The sequence below is a fragment of the Zingiber officinale genome, chromosome 2B (genome assembly GCF_018446385.1).
Source record: "Zingiber officinale cultivar Zhangliang chromosome 2B, Zo_v1.1, whole genome shotgun sequence".
Lineage (NCBI taxonomy): Eukaryota > Viridiplantae > Streptophyta > Magnoliopsida > Zingiberales > Zingiberaceae > Zingiber > Zingiber officinale.
In genome coordinates, this window is record NC_055989.1 from 105,839,669 (window position 1) to 105,858,397 (window position 18,729).

Below are 18,729 nucleotides of genomic sequence, written 5' to 3' on the forward strand. Positions count from 1 at the left end.
TCTCCTTGGGCTTCACCTTGCCCTTTTGTGCCACTTGGCCCTTCTTCTTGGCTAATTTAGGGCACTTGCTCTTGTAGTGCCCATGTTCCCTACACTCAAAACATATTATATGATTTTTATTATTAATTGAAATATTTATACCTTTGCTTGTAGGGGTGGCACTTGTTTTGGATGTAGAAGCTTCTCCATTTGATTTTTCTTGACTTGTGGAGGTAGAAGCTTCTTCCTCCTCTTCTTCTCTTGACCCGGATGTAGAAGCTTCTCCTTCTTCTTGATCCGGTGTCACCAAGGATTGCTCCCCCTCAATCCTAGAGGTGGAGGCTTCATCATCTTGAATATGAAACAAGGAGTATGCTCCCTCCTTGTTCCCTTCGTTGCATTCCCTTGAGGATGAAGCTTCTTGGATTTCCTCTTCTTCGGAGGTTGAGCATCTCTCAACCTCGGAGTCCTCCTCTTGGTCTTGCTCCAAAGAGTCACCCTCTTTAGATACTTCTTGATTCGATGCAGGAGGGGATCTCTTCATGAAGCTTGGCCAATTTGCTCCATAAATCCTTTGCATCTTCAAATTCTCCAATTTTGCAAAGGATGGTGCTTGGCAATAGATTGACCAAAAGCTTGGTCACTCTGTTATTGGCCTCGCACCTTTGGACTAGCTCCGGGCTCCATTTGCTTTTCTTTAGAACTTTGCCCTTGGAATTTGTTGGAGCTTCGAAGCCTTCCGTAAGAGCAAACCATTGCTCTATCTCCATCATAAGAAAGTTTTCGATTCTTGATTTCCAAGAATCGAAGCTCGTGGAGGTGTATGGTGGAGCCACCCTTGTGTCAAATCCAAGTCCATCTTGGAATTGCATCTTGAAGTTGAGCTTGATAAAGTCTTGAACTTGAAGAATTTGCTCCAACTTCTTCACCCTCTAGCTTTTCTTGTTATGCTTGACCCTTCCGGCGATGATTCCGGTGAAGAGCGGCCTTGCTCTGATACCACTTGTTAGGACCAAAAGTAGCTAGAGGGGGGGGTGAATAGCTCGTCGCGTTCGCTCGGTGCGCTTCGTTGCTTGGCGTTGCTTGGCGTTGCTTGTTTCTTCAAGAATGCGCAGCGGAAAATACAGAAACAAACACAAAACGCTAACACTAGGATTTTACTTGGTATCCACCTCACAAGAGGTGACTAATCCAAGGATCCACACCAACGCACACACCCTCCACTATGAATAACACTCCTTTATGGTAACTACCAAAGGCGGAGAAGCCCTACAACACTCTCAATACAAGAAGAAGAAAGGGAAATACAAGTTAAGCAAAAGCTTACAAGATGTGCAGTAAAAACCCTAACCCTAACTTCTTCCTCTTGCAATAGATCCGCCTCTTGACTTGGAAAGCCTCCAAGAACCTTCAAGAACTGGCGATCACGTGCTTGTAGAGAGCTGTGGAGGAGCTGGAATGAATCTGAGAAGAGATTGTAAAAGCATTGCCGAAGACCACGCTCGCCTGCGGCTTTAAACCCGACGCAGTGGTCATCGATTGAATGTTCGAATCGATCGGGAGGCTGGATCGATCCACGGATCGATCCGGAGCGCCTTGCTCGAAAGCGCTGGATCGATCCACGGATCGATCCGGCGCTATCGCGCGAAGCAGCCCCGTCGATCGGCTGATCGATCGGGACCTCTGAATCGATCCACGGATCGATCCGAGCTTCTGATTGGAAGAATGGATCGATCCAGCGATCGATCCACATCTGAATCGATCCACGGATCGATCCGACCTGGATTTTGCCCAAAACCAAGTCTCAATCCTCCCTAACCAACATCCGGTCAACCTTGACCTGTTGGTACATCATGCCTCGCATCTGGTCACTCCCTTGACCTGCCAGGACTCCCCACCAAGTGTCCGGTCAATCCCTTTGACCCACTTGGACTTTTACTCGTCGTGCCAAGTATCCGGTCACTCCCTTGACCTACTTGGACTTCCACCAGATGTCTGGTCAACCTTGACCCATCTGGATTTCCTCATGCCAAGTATCCAGCCAATCCTTTGACCTTCTTGGACTTCCCAACACCAGATGTTCGATCAGCCTTGATCCATCTGGATTTTCCCTTGCCTGGTTTCACTCACCAGGACTTTCACCTAGCTTCACTCACTAGGGTTTTCCATCTGCCTAGCTTCACTCACTAGGACTTTCACCTGGCTTCACTCACCAGGATTTCCTTCTGCCTAGCTTCACTCACTAGGATTTTCCATCTGCCTAGCTTCACTCACTAGGACTTTCACCTGGCTTCACTCACCAGGACTTTCACCTAGCTTCACTCACTAGGATTTCCTTCTGCCTAGCTTCACTCACTAGGACTTCCTTCTGCCTAGCTTCACTCACTAGGACTTTCACCTGGCTTCACTCACCAGGATTTCCACCTAGCTTCACTCACTAGGATTTCCTTCTGCCTAGCTTCACTCACTAGGACTTCCTAGTCAAGTATCCGGTCAACCTTGACCTACTTGACTCTTCTTCGATCAATATCTTATTGTCAAACATCTAAACCCAAACCAAGACTCAGCTTGGTTAACCAGGTCAACCTTGACCTGAGGGATTTTGCACCAACAATACCTAATAATGACATTGGAGTACCATCAGCCGTCATAACTAATAAAGATGAATTAGAAGATAAGGAGATAAAAGATGATAAGTTAGGTGACATATGATGAGAGGCTCTAGAACCTAAGATCCATAAAGAGGATGATATACCTGATGTACCGGAGGATGACAAACCTATATGAGAAGAAGCAGACATGGGAGAGGGCTGTGAAGTAAACAATTGTTGAAACTGCTCAAGTATATAAGGATCTAAAGAGGGGGCAACCACTGCATTACTAGACTGAGATATTCCATTTGGCAACTGTTGTGGTTGATTACCAGATTTCTATGAAACATTCTGATGTAGCAATGGTGGTTGTTGAGGTCATTGCTGCTGATATTGCTGTTGTGGTGGTCATTTTTGCTGCTGCGGTAGTTTACCTTTGTTCAACAATAATGGACATTGAGACTTCCAATGTCCTTTTTCTTTGCAATAAGCACATTCATCACTGGAAACCTTCAAAGTCAAACTACTTTGATTATGTGGCATAGACCGTTGTAATGCTACAAAAACAGATGGCGTAGATAGTGCAACAATCCTCTTATCAACCTGATACTTAAGACGAATCTCCTCATCTAGCAATTCATGTACTATTGAATTAACGGAAGGGAGAGGATTACGATGCAAAATTGTTCCACGTAATCCTTCAAATTCATCACGAAGAGCCATCAAGAATTGGACCAGACGTTGCTCTTCTCTACGAGTGACACAAGCTGGAAATGCTCGCAATTCTGAGGATTTTATGAGTGCTAACTGGTTCCATAGTTCCGACATGGTAAAATAAAAATCTTGGATCCCCATATCTTGCTACCGAAGTACACGTATATCTGCTTCTAATTGATATTGTTTGGCAAAGTTAGACTGTGTGTATAATCTTGTCAGATGATCCCAAACCTCTTTGGTTGTCTTGTACTTGTCCAACTGAGCACCAATGGAGTGTGAAATAGAATTATTGATCCATGTAATAATCTTCGCATTATCGGTCTCCCAAACATCTAATGACTTTGCATAATCATCAACATTAATGTCCGTAGGTTGAACTCGCACACCTGAAATATATTCCCACATAGATTTTCCTCGTAAAATTTTTCATAACATATCCCCAATACGAATAATTTTTTCCATCCAATCAGACACTGATCAATTGAAGAGAATATTCTGTGCGACCACTCATGATGATAGAATAAATTGTGTTCAGTAATAACTAAATACCAAACAAAATCAAGTATTGTGAAAATAAAAGAAACTCAATCAAAACTGTACAGTTGCACCATACAGTTCTTCAATCTAATTATCAAAAATATAGAGATAAAGGTTCTAATATCATGTAGAAATTGATGCCAAGGAAAAGTAACTATTTTTATTAATGAATCCAAAAAAATCCGTAAGAAAATAAAGAGTACAAAGTCTTATATAGTTAATTATCAGAAAATCTAAATTTTAAATTAAAAATGTAAAATACTAAATTGCCCTCAAGACTATAAACAAATAATTCTAATTATTTAGGTACGTGATTTAGACAAGCCCAAAACACCTAACGATTTGAGTAAACTTATTACAAGCTATGCGGTTTAGAAAATCACCAAAGCATATGTGGTTGTAGCAGTGGAATTTTAAATAATAAATACAATTGAGAATGAATAATAAATAATATTGAAATTTACTAGTGTAAATGTGACAAATGATGACTCGCTTACCCAAGCACTCCTTCTAAAGTAATTGGAAGGGAGGTAAATCATGAAGACTAAGTGAAGGGATTTTATTCCCCAGGGTATTATTCTCTAGGGATTCAACTCTTATTTTCATATAACACTCCACTATCTGAGTGCTAATTTGATCCTCCGTTGTAACTATTTAGTAGTGTAAATGAATCAATGTTTGTCAGTAAATTTAATATTTGATTTAGTAAACTTTTGATTATATTTATTTAATATAAACAAAATTAACTAAATGAATAAATTTAAATGATGATGAATAAAAATTATAAATTATTCATAAATAATATAGTAGATTATATACCTCAATAAAATTCTTATTAAATTTATAAATAAATAAATTAATTAACAAAACAAACAATTAATCTAATAATATTTAATTAATTAAATAATTAAATAAATATGAGATTTAAATAATTAAATAAATTTAAATTGAGAGTTCAATAATATTTAAATAACATAAGCTTAAGTTAAAAATTAAACCAAACTCAAAGTTTATATAAACAAAATCAAGTTCTTTCAACGACTTAGTTTAATTCAATGTTATTAGACAAACTTAACAACATTAAAATTAGCTTGCTTCTGTTGTTTACAGCGCTATTGGAACTAAGCTGAAAGCAATAAAAGGCAATTTTATTATTCATGTTTTTGGGATAAGGAAAGGAAATGTCTATTATCATTAAACAATAATAAAACGTAAAAGGAAGTTAATTTATATGAATAAATAAATATTTCTAAAGCCCTCGGTATCAATCCATTGTCGTCTAGTCCGGTTAGGATATCTGGCTTTCACCCAGGCGACCCGGGTTCAAATCCCGGCAATGGAACTTAAATTTTTCACTACATGAAAAGATTTTTATTAAATATTAAAATTTCATCTAAATTTGTCAAATTAAATAGATAAAATAATCCCAGTAGGAAAATAGTCCCTTCGAGAAACTAATTCCTTTTTTGGGAAACAAAATAATTAATCAAGTTGGATAATGTTGAGCATGGGTGATCGGAAGTTTTTCATCGACCATAAGGGTAAATCGGGAAGCGTTCGCAACAGGTAGCTTAGAAGCCCAACATCTTTTAGTTACGTGTCTCATTTGGAAGAAAAAGTCCTACAAATTCACCATAGCTGGGGCTCGAACCGTGGGTGCTTGGGTGACAATTTAGATGCCCTACCGTTGCACCATAGTTCGGGACAACTAATTCCTTTTTTGGGAGCTCTATCAGGATGGGAGGGAATTATCCGATAAGGCAGCCAAGCAAATCCCCAGCAGCGGTAGCGGCCCGACGGTGGTGGTTGCGGCTTGAACAAGGTGATGGCTTTCTACCTCTTTCCTGTAACACGTTCCTTTCCACACCTCCACTCTTCCCCCCTTCCTCTACCTCCCTCTTCGTCGTCCTCACTCAGGAGGAGTAGAAGAAGCCTCATTTCTTTCCAAAGAGGACGACAAGGTCTATGCCTCATTTATTGAGTATGTCTACTTAGAAATCAAGAAACACAAAGATTGATAAGAAGATGACAAAGTCTATGCTTCATTGATCAATATAGATATCAAGGATAGAAGAACTGAGTCATACAAGATAATAGCTACGGAAATGTTAAGTCGGATCTCAACATTCTCATCACTTGAGTAGCAATGATGTCTTGCTAGATGTCACTCATTGCTTATGTATCTAAAATAGTTTTAGAGACATTGTCAATGCTATGAGAACCTATTGGGTCACACACAAAGAATATATTGATTTGGAAATATGTTCATTTTAGTTTGACTAAAATGTGATGAACCAATGGAGGGGATTATTTTAGTGATTAACACTTGAGCTAGTGGAAGATTGTTAGTATTAGTTCTAAGAGTCAATTATAAGATGATTGACATATCCGGATTAGAATCATTGAGTTAGATTCAAGTGAATCCAACCATATGAATTCAATCTAATCCGAATTATACTTGAGTTAGACTCAAGTTAATTCATTCACTAAAGAGGATTAATGAAGAGTTAATTTCGAAATTCATTCAATTTTGAAAATTGAATTCAAAATGAAGAGTTTCAAAATGGCCTTAATGGAGTGTTAATGCTCATTAAGTCTCATTAAGTGAATTAATGCTCATTAAGTATTTTCATTGAATGAAGTACAAAAGTATTTTTCTCTCATTTTTAGCATGATTTTTCATTCTTCTTCCTCTCTTCCCTTTCTTTGGCCGAAACTCACTAGAGAGTTGCTAGCAAAACCTTGAGTGTTGGTCTTTTCCATTTTCTTGTGTTCGTGTGGATACCGAAAGAGGCACAGACACGTGATCATGCTGAAATCCTAACTGTCGGGTGATCGAGTACACGCATCAAAGGTATAACTCTCTCATGTAAAATTTAGTATATGTATTTTTCCTTTCGTATGTATCTTTTGGATGAACTAGATATTTTCTGTTGCGCTTTCGCGTGTTTAGCACCCTAATTTCTTACACAGACAAAGGCCACTTTCTCCGAGAAGACGCAAGCATGGTTCGGAGTGGTCTTTGCTTCATATGCATGCGACATTTTTGATTTTTGGGAAAGATAAAATAGGAAATGAACCCACGTGAGACTACTCGATTTAGACAATCCCAAAACACCAAACGATTTGGGTAAACGTATTACGAGCTATGCTGTTTGGAAAATCACTGAAGTATATATGGTTGCAGCAGTGGAATTTTAAATCGTAAATACGACTGAGAATGAATAATAAATAATATTGAAATTTAAAGGTGTAAATATGACAAATGATGACTCGTTTACTCAGACGTTCCTTCTAAAGTAATTGGGAGGGAGATAAATTATGATGACCAAGTGAAGGGATTTTATTCCCCAGTGATCCTGTCCGAACGGTGAGTCGATGGACGCTGGGGACGTGATGCTCTCCGCTGTCTTCGATTGGCTGCACGAATCTCCGGCGAACCTACAAGGAAGTCGAGCCGGGAAGGGGTTCCCGGCGACGACCCTCCAACGCTCAAGTCAGGCAAGAGGAAAACGATGAAGTGGCTCCAAAGATCAGAGATCACGTACCTCCGGCGAAGTCTAAGGGCTCTTATATAGAGCTGTGGGGAGGCTTGTGCACATCTACCGAGGCATACACTTGTCATGTACCATACCTTAGTATGGGCTTGCCAGAGGAGCATGTCTGACACCATTCTGCTACAGTCTGAGCACCTCTCTGATGGGACATCAGAACCTTCCGTGGTACGATTTTGCGTATGGCCTGGTCGTCGAATATGCCTGCTGTCAGAAGATGATGTCCCCCCATGTCCCCTTGTCCTTGTCTCTTCTTTCCCCGAGCCGAGCGTCCATCCGCTCGGCAGGCATCGGTCCGACCGGGTGTAGGTATCGGTCCGACCGGGAAGGTTTCATCCCATCACGTGCTCGGCTGAGAACGCCCCTTCACAGCATTGATGCTTTACGCCTCGGCCGAGCGGGCTACTCGCTCAGCCCGGCGACCCTGTTCACCATGAGCGTCGGAAACCCGACTCCCCGTCGGGTTGTCTTTGATTCCGCCCGGACCCGTTCGACCGGTCGACCCAACCCTTCTCCAATCGGCTGGACCTCATGCTGACCCTTTTGACTTTTGACCACCACGTGGCGTTGACTCCCCTCCAGAGAGGGTCCCCCGTCCTTACTGCCGGATCACCCAGGATAGGGATTCGACTCCTATTTTCATTTGATAATCTACTATCTGAGTACCAATTTGATCACCTGTTTGGACTATTTAGTAGTGTAAATGAATCAATGTTTGTGAGTAAATTTAATATTTGATTTGGTAAGCTTTTGATTATATTTATTTAATATAAACAAAATTAACTAAATGAATAAATTTAAATGCTCATAAATAAAAATTATAAATTATTCATAAATAATATAGATTATATACCTCAATAAAATACTTATTAAATTTATAAATAAATAAATAAATAAATTATCAAAACAAACAATTAATCTAATAATATTTAATATTTAATTAATTAAGTAATTAAATAAATATGAGATTTAAATAATTAAATAAATTTAAGAGTTGGATAATATTTAAATAATATAAGCTCAAGTTAAAAATTAAACCAAACTCAAAGTTTATATAAACAAAATCAAGTTCTTTCAACGACTTAGTTCAATTCAAGGTTATTAGAGACACTTAACAACATTAAAATTAGTTTGCTTCTGTCGTTTACAGCCCTATTGGAACTAAGCTGAAAGCAAATGAAAGGCAAATTTGTTACTCATGTTTTTGGAATAAGGAAAGCAAATGTCTATTATCATTAACCAATAATAAAAGGTAATGTGGAAAAGAGTTAATTGATATGAATAAATAAATATTTCTAAAGCCCTGGGTATCAATCCATTGTCGTCTAGTCCGGTTAGGATACCTGGCTTTCACCCAGGCGACCCGGGTTCAAATCCCGGCAATGGAACTTAAATTTTTCCATACATGCAAAGATTTTTTTTTTTTTTTTTTTTTAAATATTGAAATTTCATCTAAATTTGCCAAATTAAATAGATAAAATCATCCTAGTAGGAAAATAGTCCCTTCGAGAAACTAATTCCTTTTTTGCGAGCTCCATCAGAACGGGAGGGGATTATCCGATAAGGCAGCCAAGCGAGTCCCCAGCAGCGGTAGCGGCCCGGCGGTGGCGGTTGCGGCTTGAACAAGGTGATGGCTTTCTACCTCTCTCCTGCAGCACGTTCCTTTACGCACCTCCACTCTTCCTCCCTTCCTCTACCTCCTTCTTCGTCGCCCTCACTCAGGAGGAGCAGAAGGAGAAGCCTCATTCCCTCCCACCCTGTTTCCTTCCCCTTCCTCCTTCATCTCCATCGGCATCCTCACAAGCCCCTCAACGTCTACCTAGAAGATCCCAACACTTCTCCTCCTTCTACTCCATCTTCCAATCCGACGCCCTCCAAGAACTCCATATGGGTCAACCCCAACAGCCCCCGCGCCTCCCGCCTCCGCAAGCACACCTCCGGCTCTCGTTATGCCCTCCTCATCCGCCTTGCTGCCTCCCTCGACTCTTCGGATTCCTCCGACCTCGCCATCTCCACCGTCCTCGCCTCCCTCGGCAGCGCCGCCTCCGAGCAGGACGCCGTCACTGTCCTTAACTCCATGTCCAACTCTCATAACGCCGTCCTTGCTCTTCGTTGGTTCCAGAGCAACATTAGGATCAAAAGGGAGGTAATTCTCCACAACGTTGCACTTAAGGTTTTCAGAAAGTCCAAGGACTGGGCTGGCGCGGAGGCTCTATGGTGGAACATGCTGGAAAAGGGAATCAAGCCGGATAATGTGACGTTCACGACCATGATTAGCTGTGCCAGGTTCTGCAACAAGCCCGAACAAGCAGTCAAGTTGTTTGAGAAAATGCCCGAGTTTGGATGCTGCCCAGATGATATCACCTACTCGGCCATGATTGATGCTTATGGTCGGTCGAGTAATGTGGAGATGGCTCTTGAGTTGTACGGTCGAGCTCGTGAGGAAAAGTGGCAACTTGATCCTGCGACTTTTGCTACAGTGATAAGGGTCTATGGCATGTCAGGTGATTTTGATGGAGCATTGAATGTGTATGAGGAAATGAAGGCTCTTGGTGTGAAGCCAAATGTTTTTATTTACAATACATTGTTGGATGCCATGGGCAGGGCAGGAAGGCCATGGCAAGTCAAGACTATTTACCGTGAAATGTGCAGCACGGGGTTGGCTCCTAACAGAGCAACATACTCAGCTCTTCTGCGAGCATATGCTAAAGCTAGATATGCTGAAGATGCACTCAGCGTGTATAAGCAGATGAAGAAAGAAATGGAGCTTGATGTCATCTTATACAATATGCTTTTGTCAATGTGTGCTGACGTTGGTTTGGTTGATGAAGCAGTGAAAATATTTAATGAAATGAAGGGTCTATCAGATGAGTCCAAACCAGATAGCTGGAGTTATTCAGCCTTGATAACTGCATACTCATGTAGTGGAAAAGTTTCTGAGGCTGAAACCATGTTGAATAACATGTTAGATGCTGGGTTTCAGCCAAATATTTTTGTGCTTACATCTTTAATCCAGTGCTACGGTAAAGCTGGAAAGACTGATAGTGTTGTGGAAGCATTTGACAAACTTCTAGGGTGGGGGATCAAACCTGATGATAGGTTCTGTGGATGTCTCTTGAATGTGGCAGCTCAGACGGCAACAGAAGAACTAGGGAAGATTATTGGTTGTATTGAAAGAGGAAATACTCAGTTGGGTTCTTTAGTAATGTTACTGGTGGATGAGGGAAGTAACAATGATACTATTAGACAAGAAGCTGAAGTACTCTTTAATAATGTGAGTAGTGAAGTCAAAAGAGCTTATAGTAATTGTTTGATAGATCTCTGTGTAAACCTCAACTATTTGGAAAGAGCTTGTGTGCTCCTCAACCTGGCAATTCAGCTTGAGATATACACAGATCTTCAATCTCGATCTGCTACACAGTGGTCCTTACATGTGAAGAGTCTCTCACTTGGAGCAGCTCTAACTGCATTACATGTATGGATGAATGATTTAACCAAATCTTTGCAGAGTGGGCAGGACTTGCCTCCGTTACTTGGTATTCACACAGGGCATGGAAAACATAGATACTCAGAAAAAGGGTTAGCATCTTGTTTTGAGCCTCACTTGAGGGAAATTGGTGCACCATTTCATGAAGCACCAGACAAGGCTGGATGGTTTCTGACCACAAAAGTTGCAGCTCAATCATGGTTGGAGTCGGGGAACTCATCTTACATAGCTGCTGCTTAGGCTACAGAGTTAGGTAAATGAAAACTTTCTGAAAGGAGATTGCTGCTCTTATTGTTTTTCCCTTGATTCTATGGTCAATGAGGTGTTAGTGCTGATTTCTAATGCATGCTACATTGCTAATAAATACTCTCTGTGCCAATAAATTATTTTTGCTTGATTCTGTTGTCCTTAACTTTCAAGGAGCAGTTGAGTGCTTTGATGAACTCAAGGTACTCATTCCCTTGTTTGAGACACCCAGAAATACATAATTAAAAGGGTCGTATCTTGAGTTTGCCTAATTGTATTTTTATTTTTATTTTTTTTAAAGAATTTAAATATGACCTTTCAATCATAATGCATATCATCTAACGATCAAGCATCATTCAAAATCTCATATGTAAAAGGTCTGCAATGTAAACTGTCAATTATTAAAAAAAAAAAAAACTTGGCTCTAGCTAGGACTCTTCGTAATGTACTAATGCCCTTCTCTGGCATATGCCTTGGGTGTACAATAACTACCCATCCTCTCATGCTTTTAAATTGTTAAGCCTGTTTGACGCCCTAGTCAATGAAGAAAATCAGTGGAAGGAGCCTTGATCCCTCACCTCACCTTGCAGTGGTGGAGGAGAACACATGTTTTGAATCAGGGAACCAATCATTAGGTATTTGGGTGTACATTAGTTGGAGGTAGCCTCACATTGAGGAGTGTCTACCTTGCAGAGGTGGAGGATAAAACACATTTTGATTCAGGGAAACAAATAATTAGGTATTTGAGTGTAGATTAGGTAGTGGTACCCTTATGTCGAGGAGTGTCCATTTTGCGTGCTATTCCACCAGCTGAATATATGATGCTTCTGTACCAAATGACACATAATGATCTTTTAAACCATGATGTTGTTAACAATCAAAACAGGTAAAAGGGTGGCCTGGTGCACGACAATGAAATGTAGAGCAAAGGTGTGGTGGATCTTATCTAGAAGATGATTCAATCGTGTTCCTTTGCATATGTTTTGCCTATCCTATCTGCATCTCTAAAGCATCCTTTTTGTTTTCCTTTTGGGTTTAAAGGTTACCTGGGCCAATTATTACTGGAATCAATAACAATAAGAGGATATTCATCCCCCTTCCACAGCCTAAGAGAGGTGCCTCAACAGATCCACAGAAATTACATCAGAATCAATCCTACTGCATCTATTTCTAAGGACCTCTTTGTTAGCCAATCTGCTTCAGTCTCCCTTAACATGTGGTGATAGGTGACATTCCATTCCCTGTATAGCAGCTTGACGATGGCTTTCAACTTGTTGGACCAATCTCTTCCAGTTTTGGTTTCACTATGCATATTCCTCCATGTCTCCTTGCTATCAGTGAATAGTCTCAATGCACTAATGCTCCTATCTTAGGCAATTCCTAATCCATTTCTGATGCTACTTAGCTTTGCATTCAAGAAAAGTCAGTTTTAGTGCCTTAATGAATACAACCGATATGTTTCCTTCATCATTTCTGAATATCCCTCCAACACCCACAATGTCATATGTTGTGACGAGTGCTAAATCCGTGAATAGATTTATGCCGTTAGCATATACTTTCAGAACTCCAATAATATCTTCAGCTCATTTTTTTTTATTAGGTGGGATGGCCTTGGAGTATGATGTTCTGCTTCTATGTCTTTCACTTGATTAACAACAACCTCCCTCAGTTGCATTGGCATTTGGAAATCTACTTCAAACCTCTTCTTGTTTCTCCACTTTCATGGGCTCCAGCATGTCACTAAGGTTTTTCACAATACATAACTGCAAAAGCAGAGCTAGTCTCCTTTTTATTCGTATTACATATGAGTAGTGATCTTTGTTCATTTCTAATAAATATGGTTGGATGTGTGTAAGCTTATTGATGAACAATGTAGTTTAAACTTGGCACTCAATTCAAGTGTAGGATTCCAAGTAATTTTCTGCCAAAATTTCCAAAAATTAAAGTTTTTATCAGTCAACTCAAGTTTAACTTAATTACTTGTTTTAGGTTAGTATTCACTTCACAATTGTTCGAGCAAAGGATGCATATGATTGGTTCCACTGAATATGTCCAGAGGTAAAGCATGTGACATTAGGGATCAGTCAATGAACATGATTCACAATTTTCCTTTCTATTACTCCATTGCAAATACAATGTTCAACATTCCTGGAACTCAATTGTATGTTACATGCACAGTGAAAAAATAATAAAAATAAAGGGTAGGAACTCCACAATCTTTTCTATTATGTGATAATTATTTGAAACTGTACATTAGAATCACCAGATACAACATACCATTAGATGGTATGCTCAACTTCTAAGCTCTGAATTCTTTTGATGCTTCAGTCACTTCACAAACCTGTTGAACTAGCCGTTAGATTTTAGCAGTGCAAGATAAAATAATGCACACACAACCTTATCTATAATAACTCTCAACTTTGGCATGTACTTATGAGAAAGTATAGAGAAATGTTACAATTTAGATTATAATTTATGTCTGTGTGTTTAAATGAATGTGGTAGATGGATAAAGTGAGTTTCACAACCCCTGAAACCAGTTTTTACCTACCTGTTTCAGATGCCAGTGTTTCACTTTTTATCCTCCAAGATAATCATCACTTCTTTTTCTCTAGCATTTCTTCTTTTCTTCTTGGATTCCACTTCTGCAGCCTTTGCTAGCACATCAACTTTCCTTAGGAGGAACTGAAAGAAAGAAATTATTTTAATTAAGCTAGAGCACTTATGTGTTAACCCTAGTAGAATGAACTGTTTTATATAGACCTTGATTTCGTCATCTTTCATGATTAATACACTATCCTTGTCCTTGTGAGATTCTCTCAGGTTTATAACTTCCTTTTGCAGTTTGTCATAAAGAAAGCCTGACACCATATCTTCGTAGCCATCTTCTAGGCTCTCATTCTGTGATTTGATGTCTTCATACTTTTTTTCCTTAACCTCATGGTTGACCTCTGTTCTTCCAGTAATAACATCATCTGCATGTCCATTGGGCCTAACATTTGTTTCTGCATTTTCCTTCCCAGTGTCATTATATGACCTGCTTCTCAAAGCTAGCAAATTCTTTTTCACAACATATGAGTTTAAGTTCTCTGTTCCTCTGGCATTATCAGCATCTCCAGAATTTGAATTAGGCTTCTGCAATACAGTTGCATTGTTGGATGCGTAAGGACTCTTCTTTAGGTCATTGGGTGATGGCAATCCACTCTTCTTTCTCTCACTGTGAAGACTTGAATGCTTCATGCCCTGTTCTAATGTTTTCAACCTCAAGCTTAGTTTCTCCTGCAATGATAGGGTGAACATTATAAAAAATATTGATTATTTTCAATTCAGACAAGAACTTGTCAATAAGTATCTTACCTTCAGTTGGTTCTCTGTCTTTGCTGTTCTCTCTGCTAAAGTTAACTTATCCTTTAACCTCTGTATCTCCCCCTACAATTTGCCAATATTAGGAGCTATCAGGAGAAATCATATATGTACCAAAACATAGTGTCAGCAATGCAAATAGAGACATGTCAGAAACCATGTTATTGCACTTGAACAGCAACACAAGTCCACTTATAGATGGTTTCAACATAACCTATCGAGAATATAAGAGAATTTTCATAGATTAGCAAACCTGAAAAACTCTCCTCTCTTCCAGCCACTGCTTGACAGGTATGACTTTGTCTCCATCATCTTTCCACTCGTTAGCTGCAGCTGTTGCTATCCTACTTGCTGAAACCTTAACTCTAGCCAGCTCTCTCTCAACCACCCTTTTGTCCTCCTAGAAATTTGTTGATTGTCTAAAATTTTAACCTCCAGTGTAGATACAGAGAGCCAAATTGCAAATACTTAATGGACTGAAACCTACATTTAACTCAGTGATCTTGCGCTGATAGTCCCTTATTGCATTGGCAGTCACACCTCCAGCTAGAATAGATTCCTCAAGTTCACGAATGGTTTTCATAAGTTTTTCTACCTCAACAACTTTCTTTCTATATGTTTTCTCTAGAATTTTGTTCTCTTCCTGCAAAAAAAAAAAAAAAACACTCATAAGGCCTGGCTTGGTACTTCATTAATTTGCCAAAGTAATAGTTTAATGCTAGCTAATTATGCCTGGTAGATCTCTATTTGCCTTTTTAATTCATGATTTTTGTTCTGCACCACCTCTACATTCCTTGTTTGTTCAAGTGCACTATGCAGAAGACTTTCTGTTTCCACTAGTGCTTCCTCTTTAGATTTTGTCAATCTTTCCAATGCTTTTATATCCTCTCGAAGCATCAGAATCTGCATGTGATTAGTTTGAAAAATCCCATATTTTTAGAATTATAATGCTATAATGTAGTCATACTTCCAGAATGGAAAATGTTAGAGAATGGTACCTCATTTCTGTATTCCTTGATTTCTGACTCAAATGGTGCTAGAAGAACCTCAACAGGAATGAATTCCTCATCCTTTTGAGTTGCGTAGACCCTTCTTAGAATTGCTTCAGCAGCAAACTGTGCTATCAGTGCCTCTTTCTTTTCATTGGTTAGTTTTTTTATGTCAAGATTCTGCAATGTAGGAAATGATGGTTTCGTCAACTAGCCAAGATGCTAATCACTCTGCAAGATTTTTGTTTGTAAAAAGTAGTCTCTCATAAAAACCTTCTGTTCAAGTTGTTTCTCGGTGGTCCAGAGTTTTTCGTCCATTTTCGTCAGTTCATTACTTAACTAGAGAACATGAAATAGAAAAGGTTAGTTCAAACTCAATAAGGATACTTGGTTGGGTTACTGATATCTCATGTTTCTTATTCTCTACTTACCTTCATAACAGCTTTATCCTTCAAGATTTCAGTTGCTTTCAAGGCCTTGATTTCATTTTTAGCTAGTCCCAACTCCCTTTCCTTCTCTGCAGGTTAAGCTCTGAATTTAGTCAAGTTAGTTCAAATGAATTTATGCTATCAAACTTATTGCCAGAAGCTAAACTAGCTTCTTTTTGTTTTTTGTTTATCATAAGAAAAAGGCGAAATGATGCAAGTGTAGAAGTATGATCCCTGCATAGACAATAACAAAACAGTTTGGATTAATAATTGGGATCCATGAAACTGATGCTCCATCCTTAAATAACTAGACCACTATCCTAAAGAAAATGATTACTAGTCAAAACCACTTTCTTTTGTACTTGGTCTTGCTTTGATGTTGTTGAAACTGAATCATTCAGATGAGAAACAAGTGGATAAGAACTCATGCAGATCATTTTCTTTCATACAGGTAAGCCAACTACCAACACAATCTAGCTAACAACTCTTGAGTGTCTGGCAGTCTTGCTTTAAAGGCTGTTACTAATAAGGCAATTATGATTATCAAGAAAACCTGCATTGGATTTCATCCAGAAAGAGTAAAGATTGATCTCATAGGTTATTACATGTTCAAGCTATCTATGTTGATCTTAACCATCCTGAGCATTCTAACAAGCAACTTAGAACCTGAACTCTTATGAATCATATATTTATCTTGAAGGTAATATGGACATCTGGATGGTTTGCCATTTTATTTCTAACAAAAGGTTTCACTAAGTCTCAGACCTCATTTGTTTGATCTTCATATCTGTGCTTACTGTTTGCCTGATTTCTAGCTTCTCAAATTTGGCACTTTCTATGGACATGAACAAAACTCTTTCTGCAATAAAACAATTTTCCAAGTTCAAGAAATTCACAATACACAGAAAAATGCCCTCTGTAATTTATATTCCAGCGTCAACAATAGAATAACCATCTTATTTAATGAAATCTTGACCGTACGAGCAGGAAACCATGGTTCAAGTGTCCCTACCCTTTATTTTATTTATTTTTGAAAATGGATGTCTGAACAATTAGGTCAGGGACCAAAAGTAGAACAGCAACTCTTGAAGGAAAAAAGTTCAAAGGACAAACATACCCATAATACAATTTTGCAACCTGTTGAGTTCAATTATTACAGGGTCAGAAGGGCTAGCAAAGAGTTCCGTGGCCCCAGCTGCATCTCCCAAGCTGCCCATTGCACCGCACACTTCTCTACTTCAAGCAGCTTGTTCCTCTTCTCACTTCCAGAGAAGACAACCGTGTCACAAAAACTGGAGGATTCATGGCAATTTATGATGAAGGGTATCTTGACAAACACTGCCCATTCTCCAGGTGGTATTCACCAGAGAAAGAGCAGCTGAAGCCGGCTACAACTCAGCTTGATAGCTATCATTTGTAGGTGCAACTCCTCAATCACTTTTGTTTTTTGAATTACATTAAAAAAAAAGTTTTTAGCGTGTAGATTTGACAGCATGGCCTACAACGGTTTTGTGTGGTTATACTTTTGATTGTTGTCGATAGCTATCAATCAAAGATTGTGTTAAATAAAAACGAAAACAAGGCAAAATCCAAGCTTCAGTCTTGTGACGGCGTCGAATACACAGGCTAATACAGAGAACAGATTTGTTATATTCTTTTTTCTTGTTAAGCAGATTATAAATGTGTGATTGTGATTATTACTGAAACAGGCAGAAAAAGAAGTAATGGTTTATCAGGCTCTGTGCAATCAATGTATCAAACTTAAGCCAACAAAGAAACGTTCTCCTGTTTGCACTGAGCCGAGCATATAAACCCAGGTAAGTTCATGGTTGAACAGACTCAGAGAGATTATTTTGATGCAGGAAAAAAAGAGAGAAGGCCTAATTCTTAGCTTGGAAGAATTTATATCATTAAGTTTTTTTTTTATTCTTTTGATCTTGTTAGAGGATAAAGACTCTTATCACCAGCCAGTGCAACATTACTTGCTTCTGGTCATTGAATCCACATTGCATTTGATGAGTTCAGATTTCAGCTTCACTATTTCCAACTAAAACTAGATTGTGATGTGAAGCTTATCCAAAAATTAGGTGATTCTTCTTCTTCTTTTTACATATATCATAATCTGTGTAGCCGGTGAACGCGGTTTACAGAAATCAAACACTGGACAAACTTCTTGGAAAAGATTCATAGGACTCATGTGAACTGTTCTTTTGTTTATTGTTGTCTATTTGGCTTAACAATTGTACTTCTTGTTGCGCTTTTGAACAGGTCGAAATGTGAAATCTGAAAGCAAAGCTTACAATTATAAGCCTTTGATCAAAATGTCTAGTGGCCCATTGATTTGGATTAAATGGTTGGTGAGAAGGTGACACAAAGTGGAAATACTATCTACTGAGGTCAGTATGTTTTTTTTAATCTATTGAATTCAAATATAAAATAGATAATCATACATCTTTGCTTTTTTTTCATTTAAATAAAATTTTCAGACAACTACTAACTTTTCATTGTCAATGTGTAGACAACTGCTTTTATTCTCTACTTTTGCAAATCTTTGAAATTTGGGTTGGAAATGTGAATACAATAAAGAGACGGAGATGAGACGAAGAAATTTTATTTTGCATGAGTTATTAGTTTCATATTAGAAGTCTCGTAGTTTTATTGTTGATTTAAATTATGGCACATACATTGATGTTGTAAACATATGCTTGGGGAGAGACTCTCTCACGCGTGGATGCGCAAGGGTGGGTGCAAATCTTAAGGCTCGGATTGTACTGAATCAAGGTTGACTCGTGTGCAAGCACAATCTACAGACGTTGAATGTCGGACTAGTCTAGGCAAG

At 38.9% G+C, this 18,729-nt stretch overlaps 2 protein-coding genes and 2 non-coding genes across 13 annotated transcripts; 3 read left to right on the forward strand and 1 right to left on the reverse strand.

Moving 5' to 3' along the window:
* Window positions 1-5,092: 5,092 nt before the first annotated feature.
* On the forward strand, window positions 5,093-5,166 carry TRNAE-UUC. Its single transcript has one exon. It is a non-coding gene; the product is annotated as a tRNA-Glu (tRNA).
* A 3,526-nt stretch (window positions 5,167-8,692) lies between these two features.
* On the forward strand, window positions 8,693-8,766 carry TRNAE-UUC. Its single transcript has one exon. It is a non-coding gene; the product is annotated as a tRNA-Glu (tRNA).
* Window positions 8,767-8,866: 100 nt separating this feature from the next.
* On the forward strand, window positions 8,867-18,510 carry LOC122046661 (pentatricopeptide repeat-containing protein ATP4 homolog, chloroplastic-like). 9 transcript variants are annotated; one of them, XR_006130345.1, is made up of 5 exons: window positions 8,867-11,118; window positions 13,101-13,169; window positions 16,342-17,310; window positions 17,600-17,707; window positions 17,835-18,510. XR_006130345.1 is itself a non-coding variant. In XM_042607446.1 (2 exons), the coding sequence occupies exon 1, from the start codon at window positions 9,009-9,011 to the stop codon at window positions 11,103-11,105; it is 2,097 nt and encodes a 698-aa protein (XP_042463380.1). In that variant the 5' UTR covers window positions 8,867-9,008; the 3' UTR covers window positions 11,106-11,118; window positions 17,050-17,347. The 9 variants fall into 9 exon arrangements, 2 of the variants coding, with proteins under 2 accessions (XP_042463380.1, XP_042463381.1); XR_006130343.1 differs by lacking the exon at window positions 13,101-13,169 and having other exon boundaries at window positions 16,342-17,306; window positions 17,835-17,977; window positions 18,159-18,510; XR_006130344.1 differs by having other exon boundaries at window positions 17,600-18,510.
* On the reverse strand, window positions 13,206-17,147 carry LOC122046662 (microtubule-associated protein 70-5-like). 2 transcript variants are annotated; one of them, XM_042607449.1, is made up of 11 exons: window positions 17,008-17,147; window positions 15,894-15,979; window positions 15,736-15,801; window positions 15,472-15,642; window positions 15,206-15,376; window positions 14,961-15,116; window positions 14,727-14,873; window positions 14,468-14,539; window positions 13,874-14,389; window positions 13,662-13,795; window positions 13,206-13,452 (listed from the first exon to the last, which is right to left on the reverse strand). In XM_042607449.1, the coding sequence occupies exons 1-10, from the start codon at window positions 17,105-17,107 to the stop codon at window positions 13,682-13,684; spliced, it is 1,599 nt and encodes a 532-aa protein (XP_042463383.1). In that variant the 5' UTR covers window positions 17,108-17,147; the 3' UTR covers window positions 13,206-13,452; window positions 13,662-13,681. The 2 variants fall into 2 exon arrangements, with proteins under 2 accessions (XP_042463383.1, XP_042463382.1); XM_042607448.1 differs by having other exon boundaries at window positions 13,662-14,389.
* Window positions 18,511-18,729: the final 219 nt, after the last annotated feature.